General features: G+C 51.0%; 5 protein-coding genes across 5 annotated transcripts; 3 read left to right on the top strand and 2 right to left on the bottom strand.

Annotated features, from left to right (window-relative positions):
* Nucleotides 1-636: 636 nt before the first annotated feature.
* Nucleotides 637-2,867, bottom strand: SMAC4_04322 (uncharacterized protein). Its single transcript, XM_003350970.2, has 5 exons — nt 2,215-2,867; nt 1,937-2,103; nt 1,679-1,866; nt 1,061-1,611; nt 637-995 (listed from the first exon to the last, which is right to left on the bottom strand). The coding sequence occupies exons 1-5, from the start codon at nt 2,584-2,586 to the stop codon at nt 720-722; spliced, it is 1,554 nt and encodes a 517-aa protein (XP_003351018.1). The 5' UTR covers nt 2,587-2,867; the 3' UTR covers nt 637-719.
* Nucleotides 2,868-3,972: 1,105 nt separating this feature from the next.
* SMAC4_04321 (uncharacterized protein) lies at nt 3,973-5,266 on the top strand (the record flags this gene model as incomplete). The annotated part of the gene is made up of 4 exons (XM_003350969.1): nt 3,973-4,046; nt 4,151-4,629; nt 4,710-5,039; nt 5,160-5,266. 4 exons carry the CDS (start codon nt 3,973-3,975, stop codon nt 5,264-5,266), a joined length of 990 nt encoding a protein of 329 aa, XP_003351017.1.
* Nucleotides 5,267-10,424: 5,158 nt separating this feature from the next.
* SMAC4_04320 (uncharacterized protein) lies at nt 10,425-11,657 on the bottom strand (the record flags this gene model as incomplete). The annotated part of the gene is made up of 3 exons (XM_003350968.2): nt 10,860-11,657; nt 10,708-10,788; nt 10,425-10,625 (listed from the first exon to the last, which is right to left on the bottom strand). Exons 1-3 carry the CDS (start codon nt 11,106-11,108, stop codon nt 10,425-10,427), a joined length of 531 nt encoding a protein of 176 aa, XP_003351016.2. The 5' UTR covers nt 11,109-11,657.
* A 661-nt stretch (nt 11,658-12,318) lies between these two features.
* On the top strand, nt 12,319-13,645 carry SMAC4_04319 (uncharacterized protein). Its single transcript, XM_024655643.2, has 3 exons — nt 12,319-12,521; nt 12,680-12,763; nt 12,830-13,645. Exons 1-3 carry the CDS (start codon nt 12,489-12,491, stop codon nt 13,283-13,285), a joined length of 573 nt encoding a protein of 190 aa, XP_024510919.1. The 5' UTR covers nt 12,319-12,488; the 3' UTR covers nt 13,286-13,645.
* Nucleotides 13,646-14,528: 883 nt separating this feature from the next.
* Nucleotides 14,529-15,491, top strand: SMAC4_04318 (uncharacterized protein; the record flags this gene model as incomplete). The annotated part of the gene is made up of 2 exons (XM_003350966.2): nt 14,529-14,705; nt 15,010-15,491. The coding sequence occupies exons 1-2, from the start codon at nt 14,657-14,659 to the stop codon at nt 15,489-15,491; spliced, it is 531 nt and encodes a 176-aa protein (XP_003351014.1). The 5' UTR covers nt 14,529-14,656.
* Between the last annotated feature and the right edge of the window lie 329 nt (nt 15,492-15,820).

The raw sequence follows: 15,820 nt of genomic DNA, 5'->3' as shown, positions 1-15,820 counted from the left end.
GACATAACCCCCATAAAAGAGCGACCGGTCATTGTGCAAGCATGAACAAGGCGCATTTTGTTTCTGTTTCAGAAGCAATAGGCTGCAGGCTGGGGATGGGGGTCATGGCAAACAACCTCAAATGCTTGAGCTGGAATCGAACACCACGCGGCATTAGACCAACGGGCGGGCCTCTTGAGCCGCCGAGTCTAAAACGACAACAGCTTTACCTTGTCAGACAACACCACACCTCAGTTCTTGTCAGAACACCTTACAGCACAGTATGCGCTACTATTTCGCTATCAAGGATTTCTTATCGAATTGCAAAGCCGCATTCTACTAGCACATATTGTCTAGTTGTGGTGCTTGCCGAGAATGCACAATATCCTCCAGCCACTATTCCAAAAATCGACGAATTCCTCCCTTGCCTTCATCAAGCTTCGATGACAAGGCATACCCTCCATCGCTTAGAACTCTCATCGATAACCCACGATGGACTGTGTCACCTGCAAGTTAGAATCTTCCCAACATGGCAAGAAAGATCCGGCAACCTGATTACGCTATCAATAAACCTCCGTGACCGTGGCAGTTAGAAGCCAAAAACTCCAATCCCTTACGCCATATGCCCCCCCCCCCCCCCCCCCCCCCCCCCCCCCCCCCCCCCTTGAACTATGACCAGTCAAATCGCCCATTCCATATTGAGGGCGTGGTTACCCCTCCCGAGACTCCCGGCAGCATGTCTACTCTACCGGGTCATAGTACTCATAGACCTTGTTGGCTTTGTCCCGGCTCGTGACAGCGGGAGCCATGAAGGTTGACACGCCCGTCTTGCGGTCGTAGTTCTGATGGGAGCACGCCAGCCGCTTCCCTCCTCCACCAGGAAGGTCAACGACAAAGGAGGGGGTCATGAAACCTGCAATTGACCCGCGGATTTTGGCCTCTAGGTCCAAGATGGTTTGGAGGGGCGTGCGAAGATGCTCCACCCTCTCAACCATATCGCACTGATAAACGTAGTACTGACTTTGACGTTAGAATCCGGCAGACAGACACTCGCACAACGTTGGTTAAAGGGATGACTTACCGGAGTGATGTTGTTGTCAGCAAGCTGGCGGATGAGGGTTGACATGGTCTCGTAGTCATCGTTGACGCCGCGAAGCAAGACGGTCTGGTTACGGACCATGACACCATTCTCAAAGAGCTTCTGGGTGGCATCGGAGCTGACCCACGAAATTTCGTTGGGATTGTTGAAGTGGGTGTGTAGCGCCATCGACTTTCCGGCCTTCTTGGCCTTGTTGGAGATGTCAATGAGGGCATTCACCCAGCCATCTGACTCGTCCAGAATCCGGGTCGGCGCTACAGCTAGTCCTTTGGAAGCAAACCGGAACCGCTTGATGTTGGGCATGCTAATCAAGCGCTCGCCGATGAGGGTCAGCTGCTCCGGCTGAAGGTAGTACGCGTCACCGCCAGACACCACAATATCTTGAAGTTCCGGTCGGCTCTCGATGTAGGCAAAAGCCTCTTCCCAGCGTCGGCGGGTCGGCTTCAGAGATGCCTTTGTTACGGTGTCGGTGTCGGCTCCAACCGCGTAAGAGCGGGTGCAGAACATGCAGTATGTGGGACAAACCGAAGTTGCTGTCAAAGTTCGCTATCAGAATGGGCGTTATTTGGCGGGGGCGGCACCAAACACGGGAAGACCTACGCAGAAATAGGGCTTTGTCTGTGTACCGATGGACTAGACCCTTGACGGGCGAGTCGGCAGTCTCGTGGAGGGAGTCGAGCGTGAGCTTTGGGTGATCGGGAAGCATGATTGACTTCATTGGCAAGAACTGCCGGACAATGGGGTCGTGGCGAGGATCTTGCCAGTTGACGCGGCTCAGGATGTATGGTCTGTCCCACGTGTGGTTAGCTTGATGCAAAAGAAGAAATTCCCGATATGCAAGGGCTGAATGGAGCTCACGTCATCCGGATTGCCATAGTCGCAGCAGTCACACCATCGAGAACGTCCTTGATAAATTTGTCACGGGACTGCATCTGCATGCCTAGCTTGTCCAGAGGCACCTCCTCTGGGACTACGGCTTGCAAGAACTTGAAGAGCTTGGCTGTGCCCTGTACGGTGTTGGCGATCTGTTAGTTTGTGAGAGTTAGCAGGAGGGCATCTCCGACCGATGAATGCAAGGAAGACTCGTGGGCAGCTGGCTTATGCAGCTGGGACAGTGTACATCACATGTTACTTACACTCCAGCGATATGAAAGGAAGTCCTTGGCTGTTACATGTGCCCAAACAGGCACCTTGCGCCAAAACTCATCACGATCCCTCTGGATTTGAAAGGTGACAGGAGTTGCGAGAATGTTCTCGAGTCTGACGGCACCTGGGGTAACTAGCGGCGGGGTGTCGATCGTCGATCCGACAGCAGACGGCTCCGTCTGGGGTTTGGGGTTACCGACGAAGGCCGGGAGAGGGCGGCCAGCCGTGTCGATGCCCTTGCTGATATCGGCTACCTGGGCTTGAAGACGTGGAGAGGAGCCGGTCATTCGCGATAAGACGGGCGTCGGCCGAAATGCTGGGCCACGAACAACCCGGTTGGGTCGGACGATTCTGGAAAGCATTGTGATTCTGGATATGATTGAAAAACCGAGGACGTGAGGGTTGCGGTGAGCGCTGCTTGGTTGAAAACACCAAGTAGAAGTGGTCCTTGTGTTGAGGAACCGCTACTGAAGAGTTGAGATTGGATTGCTGGAGGCGGTGGACACTCTGCTTTTTATGTTCGAGTAAAAATGAAGAGGAGGGTCACGAGGTGCAGATTCCTTCTGAATTTAAGATTTTCAAGGTTATCTTCGGAATTCCTCTTCGAACCTGAGGAAGTGAATGGGCCCGGGGGGGGGGGGGGGGCAATGGTTGATGATCCCGTCTCCTATTCACCCTCGAACAGCCACTTTCAGTCACTTACCACGGGGTTGGCCGTCTCATCCACACACCCAAGTTTGTAGCTGATACAGACAGAGCCCTGTCACCTCAAGGAAAAGTCAGGGTTGAGACGAGCAGATTGGAATTTGTTCCACTCCCAGGGTGTACTGAGAACTTCCTGGCTCAAGTCTACCAACTGAATCTTTGACGCTCTGGGTTGGGACTCTTTACATGCGTCTCAAGACCAACCTTCCAGCCAGCTAAAAGCAGGGGAGTCTTGCGGTATCAAGGATATCCTGCTGGTTTTCAGGTTCTGAGACTCGAAGAGGTTGTTGACTCCGTGCGAGATTCGAGGAGGACCGACAATCCTTTTTGCTTCTGCAACAAAGATCAAGAATCTGGAAGAATCTGCGAATTAGCCTCCATCCGTCCTGGAACGCGCCCGAAGTGCCGGTAACCTGTCGCTCGCTCACATTTGATGTTTGCCGATAGTCCGGGGGTACTTTGTACTTTGACGGGGAAATCCGGTAGGCAGTTATACAATCAAACTTGATAACTTGACGCACAGGAAATAAGTCTCATGGTCCAAAAATTCCATAAGATTACCATTATCGCCATCTTATCCCATCATCTCGGAGGCTGCCGTCGGTCAGAACGGAATCAAACTCACTGGAGAGACTGTCAAAGACTGCCCACGAAACTCGGATTTTGGAGTCCAGTCACAGATTAGTATGTTGACTGAACTTCTTTGTAATTTCGTTCCTTCCAACTTCCTTTTCATTTCAGTGGTCAGTGGGGCTATAATGCAGGCACGGGGTATTCTTACCTGTTTTCTGTGCTGCGCACTGCCTCTTGTTAATGTAGTCTTTCCAGAAATAACGCCGACTATCGTGCAAGATGTTCTTCCTCAAAAGCGCTTTACGGTCCTGTGTTCATCGGGTGCCTGACACTCCGTCGTCTTTAGCTCGGTTCGTTGCAAAGAGTTTAGAAGACAACACTCAACAAACAAGCACACACAACACGAAGTGAGCCATCTTCATCTCATCAAACGTGGACATCCTGTGAGTCATCTTTATACCTCCACAGGAATGTCGGGCTCCGACTGGTCCTCCAAGAAGGGTGCAACCTCTGAGGTTTACGCCCGAGACGATTTCGATCCAGAGTGAGTAAGATTTCGGCGCCGAATCTGTTGTGATCCCACATGTTTCTGAAGAAATGTCGATTCAAAATGTGATATCTGACCACGATCTCGGAAACTCGATTCAGACTACAGACCTCGGATATCTTGGCTCCCCGCGGCGCAGCACCAACGATCTCGAAGGAACAACCAGGTTCCTGGATTCCGAGCACCCCAGGTGGAAGCACCCTTGCAGGCGAAGCGAACGAGGAAAAAGCCATCACCAACCTCGACCATGGCTGGAGACCCTGGAAAGTAGTGATCGGGTGTTTCTGCCTGATCCTTCCCACCTACGGGCTGCTCAGCAGCATCGGGCTGTTCCAGACGGAGTGGGAACAAAATCAACTTCGAGGGTACTCCAAGAGCAAAATTTCCTGGATCATCTCCATTTTCGGATTTTTTGACTGTTTCTTCGCCGCACCATGCGGGATCCTTTACGACCAATTCGGACCGCGTATACTCTTATTTGTGGGCAGCACGATCTATGTTGCCTCTTTCGTCGGTCTGGCCTTTTCGACCACGTATAGCCAGTTCATGGCTTGCTTCGTAGTCGCTGGAATATCAGCCGGTATGTACTCTTCTTCTACAAAAATTGGGGGTCACCCCCTTCTTCCTCATCATGTCAGCTAACGTACACCCGTTTGTCAGCTGCCCCTACCACGGTAGGATTCACTGTCGTAAGCCAGTGGTTCAAGGTACGAGAAGGTCTTGCCACGGGATGTGTCACAGTAGGCTCTGCGATTGGGGGCATCTTCTTCTCACTAGTCTTCCAAGAGCTCTTCAACAGATATGAGTGGAGGACGGGCGTCCTCATTCTCGCCGGCATTATAATGGCCTTCATGACTGTTGGGAACTTGCTTGTGGAGAGAAATGAATCACAACAAACAGGCGCAGAGGCCGACAGTGATTGGGACTTTTCAGCGTTCAGGGAGATGAGCAAGTCCCCGAAATTCTGGCTAATTTGCGTTAGCATGTTCGGTATGTCCCCCCCGTCTACTACCTGGTAGACACTCTGACCAACACCAGCTTGGTGTTTCTCTCTTCTCTCTTACCGAGAGCCATACCATAGCTAACGAAACAATCACCATTGTTGCGTAGCATATGAAATGGTTTTGTTCAGCCAGTGGGGATCGATTCCCTCATACGCCGTCTCCACCAATTTTGGCGATAAACAGTTCTACCTGATGATGACTTACAACTTGTAAGTGCTGCAATCCGATTGGTCGAAATTTTCCTGGTCGTGAATAATTGGAAAAGTACTGTGGCTAACCTAAAAACGGCTTCTTCACCCGAACGAACAGCGGTGCTATTATTGGGAGAACGATACCTCCATGGTTATCCGATCGGAAGCTAGGCCCAGTAAACACTATCATCATCATGAACATCTTTACGATGCTCGTGGTATTGGTCGTTTGGTTGCCCTTTGGGGCAAAGGCAGTGCCGGCCTTGTTTGTCGTGACTGTGTTGATGGGAGTTGGCACTGGAAGCTTTGTGCCTCTTGGCGGTAAGTCCAGCCCAGTCCAGCCCAGTCAAGTCACCATCTTTTCCTCCTGTTCCGTTTATACAATGAAACGGGGGTATCTTGCTTATCTAAGCACGGGTTTGTCTGCGATGCAAAGTACTTTGGATTTCACATGGCTGACAGACACTCCTCTCTGTCTCTTTTACAGTGCAATGCGTCAGGGGTCTGTGTTCCTCCAGGACAATTGGCACCTGGCTTGGTTTCGTATACATGTTTTCCAGCTTTGCAACACTAGTGGGAAACCCCGCCCCAGAGGCCATACTCTCGAAACACGGCTCCAGGGCCCTCGTGGCATTCCTTGCAGGAGTGTTGGTCCTCGGTCTTGCCTGCATGTTTAGCCTGAAGTTCGTGATTCAAGGAGGCAAGAGGATCTTGATACGAAAGATCTGAAGAACGGCAACTGTAATATCTCATATGTGATTTGTCGACAGTGTCGATCATTCCTTCTTTCTTTCTTTTCTCTCCCTCGCTTGAAGGAGAGGCGAGGAGAGAAGGGGGAGATGATAACCTTGGCGGCTAGTTTTGTGATTCATGTTTGGTGGGGGCAAACGATTAGATGCTGCGTATACTGACTGAGTGACGGATGTCCGCGTGACTTGGGACACTTCACTTCTTGGAGTCTGGTGTCAAGGTTGATGTTGCTTCACTTAGCTTGCTTGCATAACCCATAAACATGAATAGAGAACATTGTCTATCTGTCTGTCGTATCTGGTTCTCGGTACTCGAGAATCGGTCAGTGATCAATAGTCACCAGCCACCATTCAGCTTGACAAGTCACCTTGATCACTCGTCGTAATGAAGCTGAACTCACGTAGAGCTGTAGTTGCGTGGAACTGTAAGAGCTGTAAGAGATAGTGTCGAACACACTGTACCGGTACTTGGGAGATCACTCCGACCAATGTCAACATCATCAGTAGATACCACCTATCCCCATATTCTGGTTGGCGGCTGGCGGGTCGAATGAGGATGGTTTATGGCTTGTGGCTTCCATGTTTGGCTTACCCCAGAGCCTTGTGCTTTGTGCTTGGTCTAAATAAGCATGCATGGAGTGAGCAATGAGTGTGACAGAGATATCCTCGCGGCGCTTCGCCATTATTGCCGGCCCGGGTAGGCGGTTCATTCGGCTCATTCAGCTTGGTGGATTAGACAGCTTGGGGGGTCTTAAAGGGGTGGTATCCCGAGAATTTACACGGGGAACAGTGCGATATGACTTTGTTGAGGTCCGAAGCCTGGAGCATCTGGGAGATGGCGGCTTTGCTTCCGCATTCGCAACTCCAGGTCATACTTGGGGTAAAGTCGTCCATGATAGTATTTGGGAGATGTCTATCCAAATTCAGATTTTTACGTTCATTCTCGATTCGGTTGCCTCTCGCCTCGCCAGCACGTTTTTACCTACGCATTTGTTGCGCAATGGTAGGTACTACCTACCATCCCAGTAACAGTGTCGGGCAGCACGCACAGTGAATTTGACATATCACTTCCTTCACGTGGTGATCCTTGCTTCGACCTGCCCGACATTTTCTGAAATTTGTGATGAGTATGGTGGTATTTTTTTTTCATGATCTTGATCTTGATCTCGTCGTGTTCCTTCCTTGATATGGTAGTATTCTCCGCTTTTGCGGCCTGTGACAGCCTTTTCTTCTTCTTTCTGTTCTTCTTCGTCATGAATCGTGAGTGGGTGATCTCCGATAGGTAGGTGGCCCAAGAGCCTGGTTATGCCATGCCATGAGGAGTTTGGAATAGCAGGTTTCCGATTCAATTTCGATCGATACCGATACCGATACAGCAGACCAACAACACTTGTTGGCGCTAGAATGTCTTCTAAAGAGAATTGTTGCTCCTTCGGGACCGGATCGATCGCACCAAATACACACTAAATAGCCAGGTGGGAAAAGGATGAAAAGCAATGAGAACGGAGCTTGGTTACAATACCTAGCATCTCGGCACCGGAATCATTCTTTGCCGGGCGCTGGCAACAAATCTGAGTGGATGAAATGTCCATCCGAAATGGAATTGATAGAAACTCGGAGAGGTCGAAACAGAAACCGGAAACCACTAGTAGGCTTGCCGACATGATGTTGTCGACTGGAGGGGGGGCGGGTGGTGTTGCCGTCTCCAGAATAGATAGCGAAATCATGAAGCCTCAAACGAAGAAAGACTGGGTTAGATCGCGCGAAGGTTAAAGTCGACTGCATCCAGATTTCCGTCTTGATATCGCCCGTGCCCGTGCCCCTCTCATCAAGCCGCTACGGCTTGTATGTATCAATATCCCTTTCTTGAAGTCCGCTTTGTGACACCTGAGGAAAAGAGGGTGTGTAGTGCAGTGTGATATACCGACGAATTATACGTGGTATCCCGTATTTCGCTTTTCATTAATGTCCAAGTTCGCAGTCGAATCGAATGGGGACTGGTATCGACCCTCCGTAAGTTCCGCCTCCTCCATGTAGTGTGAAGACCCCCGCGTTGATTGAGAGGATGGGAACGAGGCACACCCAATAATCGTCGCTCTCATTGTCGATGATGATGCGGATGGGAAAGCACAGTCAATCGCGTGGCCGGGATGGGAAATCATGTACTTTCGGAGGAGTTGGGGAGCAGGGGAGGTTGCTACGCTGCGCTGGGGGTTTGGAAGCTATTCCCATTGGGGACGCGGGATCTGGGCCGGGCGGGTGGTTGAGATGCACTGTATGTACCAAGTATTGATGTACTTAGCCTGGATGCGGACGTCGGGTACACCAATATAAGGAATTAGGGGTATATCGTGTAAGTGTATACATAAGGTATGTAGATATGCGAAAAGCACAACGAAGGGATGTTTGTTGTAAGACACCCTGAGGCCTGAGCCATTGATCAAAGAACCAAACCATAACGAAAATACCTACCTACATACTTGTCTTCAACTCGGCAACATGAAGTCAACGCCTATCAGCACGATCTACCTACACCCCCTCAAGCCCCTCTTCGGGTCCTGGCAGCAATGACAGCAATAACAGGCGCCAGCCGTCAAAGAGACATATGTATGATTACCGAACGGATCCTCCCACATCCCTCCCGTCCTCATTCAAAACAACAGAAAAGTGGTGGTAACACAATATCGATGGCTTTCCTGCTGTGTTACCATCACGGTAGTAAGTGTAGCGATGTCTTAAAACGTGTGATAGAGAGGAAACTATGGGGTAGAAAAGGCGGCGGCACATGGACGGCACGGAAGCCACTCCGCTTGGGTAGAATGTGAAATGTGTGATCTGTGATGATGCCTGAGCCTCGGCGTTGCAGTGTTGATAAGACACCTCTCAAGTTATCTTTGCGCAAGTTTTCCAAGATCTGGATATTAATATGGTTATCGATTTTTTGCGCGAGATAGAGGGAAAGGTGGAGGTGTCGGACGGTCTGGGTAAGGATATGGGTATCGACAACTCGGTCGCGAAAGAAGATCTGCTGGGCTTCAACGTTTGGTTTCTTTTGGGTGCAATGCCCGCACTCCCATTCAACTTCCTGTCTCAGGTCTGCTTGTTGATGGAGACTTTTCTTGCCAACATGGCCCCCACTGTTACCTTCATCTGTTCGGGTTTACCCGCTGTTTTTCGGGCATAGTATTCTTAAACCAGAATAGTCAAGAGATATCGCAACTTCATGATGGAGAGGTAGCGATAGCTCGGTGCCTTGGTGAATGGGCCTCCCCCAAATTCTTTACCCTTTCTTTCTTTCTTCCATTTTTTCTTTTCCCACGGCTTCACCGCTACGCAACCTCTGTGCTTCAGTGAAGATCATGGAGACGTTAAGCTCATGGTGTCTAAGGGTCCTCGTGAATACTGAATGAGATCACGAATGGCATGCGCAGAGTTGTCAGCTTGACATGGGAAATAACCCCCCCACGGTAAGTGAGCCATCACCACATCCCACCTCGTTGGTATCATCGCGTATTCGCATGGCATAACCGCCCGGGACCGGATGGTTCCGAGTCAAGATGTCCGGGACAAACCGAGGCGTCGTGTTGAGTCCTCGCTTGTGATACTGAACGTCGTGCCCGCGTATTAAGTCAAGTGTCCCATCGCAAGTGATGCTCTCTGTGGTGTTCCAGCACGACCACATTCGGGCGGGAAGTGGAAGGCTATACAAGCCCTGACGAGTAGCCTAAAGTCAACTCTTTCTCGAGAAGATTTGAGGTACGAGATTCGCAAACCTCTGAAGACATTATTCTATACCTGTTTCTCAATGGCGGCGTTGCCTTCATATCGCCCAGCCTTTCTATAACATCAGTTCGTCCAAGTACCGGTTTTCACACTCAAACACAGCATGCTGCAAAAAAGACAAAAACGTCAATAGACTCCAGGCGCCGCTTGTGGCCCCAATAATGCCTCAAAACGCCACAGACAAAGGGTTTACGCACCCCGTGTAAACCGTGACAAAAATACCCACCCCGTTGAGTCTCTTTCAGATGAAACATCAACATCTCCTTGGAAACCCTTAGGCATGTTACCGCCACACTCCCTCCGTGTAATCCAACATGGGGCTCGATCATACTGCCGCCCACGCGCAGCCACGGGCAAACATGATCCTTCGAAAACCGCCGCAAGAATTCTGAAACGGCCCTCGGTATGGGTGGCTTTCAGCTTTGCCCAACAGAGTTTCTTCTTGACCGGGCAAAGTACTGCAGTAGCCGACCACGTGCGTCGATATAAACCCCAGAGAGCTTTTGCCCCCGGGTTCGACCGGACTCTGCTGAACGAGTACTTCAAAATAGTTGAGGGACTCCATACCCTTTGTATTGAGATAATCTCGTTGCATCTTGCAAGTCGTTTATGCTTGCAGACATCTGAAGAAGAACTGGTCAGTAACAATCAAAACCTCCACTGTAGGAATGATACTGACCCGAGGAAGTCTCCATTGATGCTGCCGATGGCATACATCTCGCCCAACTCGGTTCTCAAGCCGCCAATCTTTACGCGCACGTGTGTACCGGGCTCGATAACCATATCGGCGTTGTTGGTGAATTGAGGAGGCGTCGCATTAGGATCGAAGTGAATTTCTTCGGGCATCAACTATAATCTTTGTGTCAGCAATAAAGCTCCTGTCTAAGGCACCGCATGGGCACAGTAGAAGAGAACGAGGGCTTCATCGTACGTGAGAGGAAACAAAGATGGAAAGCGGGCCAGCTTGGCAGAAGAAACCGTGAGGGTTGATCGAGAAGACAATGGCATCGACCTGTAGCCACGGTTTCTGTTAGAAAACCCGAACAGAGAGAACACGGAGAGTTCTGGCTATAGGTAACGAACCACTTCGCCCTTGAACGGCCTCCAAACCACAGCACGGTATTTGACAGTGAATTCGGCCAGGCCGTTTCCGGGGAGGATGCGACCCTCACTAACGTCGAACGCATCCATGATGGCGATGATGTAGTAATCACCGGCACATGTACCTTCCACGTCCTTGACCAACTTCGTCGTCACAAGCTCGTGCATGTTCCTGCCGAAATAGGATGGATGCAGGGTAACCCGGCGTTCGAGGTTATGGAGGAAGAACATTGTGACGGTTTGGTGCTATTGAATTCGGTGTGTCGTCGGTAGAAAATGGACGTCAATAATTCGAAGCCCTAGGGAGGGATTATGCGCCTCGGGACGCCTTCGCGCGGCTCTCGTGTCGAAGTGCGACGGCGGCGGCAGTGTTGTCGAGACGTGGGCAATTGGAGTCGCGTGTCGGGATGGGACGATGGTGGGGGCGAAATCGACAGCAAGGATGCTAGTGTATTGCTGCGGTAATGGTTAGGAGTTGTCGAATGGATACTCGCTTTCGTGGAAATAACTTGGTGATGGGAAGAGCAAGGCTGACGAAATGGATAAAGATTATGATGGAACAAAGGTTGGAGGTTCTGGAAGCGGTAGCCTCGAACACAGTGACCGCCGCGGACGCGGTTCGGGACTTCCATGCCTTGCCTGCCACCCGTCCCTTGACGTTTACCATTGTATGGCTCGTGCACGATCTGCAAGGAACAGCACTGACCACACGGAAGCGGTCTTAGCTGAGCTTGATTCCATCATATCACAGGCGCAAGATGCTTAGACGGTCAGTTTTTCTGTGCTACGGGTTTGTAATGAGTTAAACAGAAGAAGCGTCAAACATGTTCAACCCCCGGCGTTTTGGTTGCCTTTGTAGCTGGAAGGAAGCTTGATTAGAGAGGTATGTAGTGTGGCTCTTGCCGTTCTAGCATGTGACGGACGAAGAGAGACCTCAAGGATTGGTGAGGGCGAAGCTACCTTATGAATCGCACCCGCACAAACAACTTGGCGGTTCAAGCAGTGAAACAAGAACTTTGAAGTCATTGACTCACAAAAACACCCTAATTCTACACTCGCCATCTTCATCGGCTGTTGGCTTTCCTCTTCTTCAGAGTTGGCCTTGACCTCACCATCTGTAGGAACACTGACAGGTACGTCCCCCGCCTGTCAACACTCGATAGCGCTGTGGCCATCGAGTTGCGGGGGTGGGCCGGTATCTTAACTTGTTTTGTTATGGCGACTCCACATCCGAGGCATAGCTTTTAGCCCTCTGAGAATAAGAAGATGGCTACGTACCTATGCAACCTCAACGTGGAACACCAGACTCCGACATCACCAGATCCCGTTCTTTCCAGACTTTGGTCTTCATTAGTTGCACGCTCTGCTTCTAGAACACTGCGAATTCCGCTTGTTGCTCGTTCATATACATGTGGCATTGATTCATTCCCTCCGTTACTGGTCGCCATCGACTCATTTCGTCTTGACAATCCACTCACAATCTTCTGTCTCGGGTCTCACGGAACTGAGGGAGATCTCGCCATCCATTCACATATAAAACCTCAAGCCCTCTAAGACTGTCTACAGAACCAGCCTAATCATACTGGGCAATTCCGAGACATCAAACCCATCATGTCCCTCAACCTAGAAAAACAGCTCACCTTTGTAAGCTTTGTTACCTGAGATCCAAACCTCTACTTACATGCTCTTCTTCGGCCTGCTTGGGCAACCCTTGCTTGTCTCATTCACTTCACCTTGCTCTTCACCTTGTCTGAAAAACCGCAGATTGGAGCTTCCTGCTAACTTGTTCTCCCCGCCTGCAGTATGGTGCTTACCACTCTAATCATGTTAACGTGATCATCCACATGATATGTGTGCCTTTAATCCTCTTCTCGGCCTTTGAAATTGTATGAATCCTCGCCCCTAGCCTCCCTTCTCGCCGTCATTCATCCGTTCTCACACGCCAAACCTAGGCCTCCAACTATGGACCGTTCTTCACCCTCCCCTCCTTTCTTCAGGTCCCCTACCTTGAGCCAAACCTGGGCACCTTCGCGGCCCTGACATGGGGCGGACTCTACGTCCTCCTCGAGCCGGTCGCCGGCACCGCGTTGGCGTTCATCTGCCTCGCTTCGTGCGCCTTCACCAACTACCTCCGCATTGCCGACCCGGTCTCCACCACCAAGGTCGCCATTGTCGTCCACATCGTGAGCTGGCTGGCGCAGTTCCTCGGCCACGGCAAGTTCGAAGGCCGTGCCCCGGCTCTCCTGGACAACCTCTTTCAGGCCATCTTCCTCGCTCCTCTATTTGTGTGGCTCGAACTCTTGTTTATCCTTGGCTACCGCCCGGAGCTCAAGACGCGAGTGGATAAGGCTGTGGCGGTTGAGATCGCCAAGTTCCGAGAGAGCAGGAACGCGAAGAAGGCACAATAAGGGAAACCAGGCACCCTTCACCGTCCAGCTGGCAGATGAGGAGGATACCCCGATGTGAAGAGTTGGATTTTTGTTATGTTAAGGGACGGTTTTAGGGGCGAGGAGGTCAGGGGCGACTATCTACGATATGCATGAGCAGCTATAGTTCGAACTTGTTCGAGCTCGATGCCCCATGGGTTGACGAAATCGTGGGCAGTGTGCCTTGGCTGGATTTGAGATGGTCTGTATTTTCCTCACGGCCGTTTAGCGCAAGATTTGCTTGTTAACTGTATGAGACAATGGTTGAGATGCGGAATAGTTGCTCGAGGTGGTTTGCATCTGATTCAAGAGGGGAGTTTTGATAGTCGATGGACTTTACTGTACAATAGATATTAATGAGTCACCAAGAAGCTACAACAACATGACATGCCGACATGAACTGAGGAACTGACTGGACCACTGTAGATGCTCTACAGTCGTTCTTAGGGCATGGAGAGCGGAGATACCCCAACAACGAAGTTGCTAAGAGCAGACAATGGACGAAAGCAATGAAGATGAAGTAATGATAGTCGACGGCATGTCTGCACTATAAAGTATTATGGATTTCAGCTGAGAGCCATAGCGGATGCATTGGCATTGCTCCTTTGCCAGGCTGGTTTTTGTGTAATGTAAGCACTCCCGTCTATCTACCTCCCGCGGACTACCCCAAACTCAAGGGCCTAAAAGAGGTCGCATGGAAGTTGGATCGAACAAACCATCGGATTTACATTCACAAGTTACCTTGAAGAGCTGAGTTAGGAAAGCCGCAATTAGGCACAAATGTTCTTCCACGAAGCTCCCATAGTCCCATTAGAAGCGCACACGTAGTACTCAGGTCCCACCATGAATTGAGGGGTTACCTTCATCCTCAGTTGGCAAGTTGGGCTTCAAACGCTGTTTCCGCCATACATCTCTCTTCACAGCCTGTTTGGGCAGCCTGGCGAGTGAATGAATGATTGATTGAATGAATGATGAATTTTTCGACTACGTTCTACCAAAACTAGATAATAAGTCGTGCCCGCGAGAGAATGACAAGAAGAGGGGGAAGGGAGTGACAACCCAAGCCCCACACTCTCCTCCGTTGCCTGGTCAATTGATAAGATAAAGCCCCCCGCCTCCGCTCCACGAAATCGCTAACGATGCCGTCGCAGCTCTTTTTCACTTCCCAGACACTAAGTCACCACAACTGCCCCTCCACGTTTTCCTTTCCAAAACAACAACATATCGCAAATCGCAAATCGCATTCACATTTTTCTTTTGCTTCCATATCAATTTGCTAGAGCTTCATAAGCTTCGCGCGACCACCAAACCAATCTCTACAGGCCACACAGCAAGATCATTGCATCAGACATTATGGATCCGTTCAACCTCCCCATTGAGTGGGCTCTCCAGCTTCTTACTGGTAAGTTTTGCGCCCGTCATGCCTTTGCTCCAACCTGTCGCACATCCCCAGGCTCCATCTTCACCAGCCCAAGATGCAAAACAGCCCAAAGTCCCACGTTGCGCTTCGTTAAGAGGAGCCTTTGCGCTCCCGTCCAACCTCATTATAACCCCGTCCCGCTCCGCGCGCGCACTGTTCTTCTTCTTCTCTCAAAGAGTCGAAAGCGCAAGCGCAAATAACCACAAAAGCCATCCCTTGCCACCTCTCGCTCCTACTTCTTTCACCAGTCCCGTCCGCTAACCACGACCCTTCCTCTTTACCACAGGCGTCCTCCCCGACCCTTATCTCTCCCTCGCCCGCCAGCACCTCCTCTCCCCGGACTCCACCCTCCAATCTTGCAAGCGCCACATAATGTCGACGATCGAAGCCTTCATCTCCACCTTGATTCCGATCCTGCAGCCTCTCGTCGAGCGGTTGACAGCTTACATCTACGCCTCTCCCGACGTGGTCATTCTCGCGGGCGTCTTGCTGCTGCTGGTCATGGTGCTGCAGGTGCTGAGCTGGATGCGGCGGGTGCTCATGTTCTTCACGAGGCTGGCGTTCACGCTGGTGTTCTGGGCGGGCATGGCGGCGGTTGCGAGCTGGGTGTACAGACGCGGCGTGGAGCAGAGCGCGAGCGATGCCATGTTCTGGGCGAGCAAAGCGAGCGGGTACGGATTGGGCATTTGGAACTTCTTCATGACGGAGTGGCAGAGGTATGAGGCGCAGGATAAGGCGAGGGGTCATGCCAAGTATGATCGCCCTTAAGCGCTTGAAGAGAGGATGAGAAATATGGTAGTGGGGAGAACGACAAAGGGGTGGCGGAGAGGAGGGTGTCATGATAGAGTGGAAGGGGGATGGGAAAGAGGAATAGGAGGCGATGGCGATACCTTGGATGATGACTATGACGACGACGACGGACGACCGAGAAAAAGGAGAGATGGAGGAGGAAAAGCAGGGTTGGATTTTTGGCTTTACGGACGAGATGACGACGATACGACGATAAAAGTTGGAGGGTGGCTGACTGTTGGAATATCGCATATGCCATGGCGTTACGGCGTTTCCTGTCAGGCAAAGTCCGAGAACTACGACCTCGA

Source organism: Sordaria macrospora, chromosome 1 (genome assembly GCF_033870435.1).
Source record: "Sordaria macrospora chromosome 1, complete sequence".
NCBI classification, from domain to species: Eukaryota; Fungi; Ascomycota; class Sordariomycetes; order Sordariales; family Sordariaceae; genus Sordaria; species Sordaria macrospora.
Note: the sequence above shows the minus strand (reverse complement) of the source record. Positions and strands in the feature narration are given on the sequence as shown.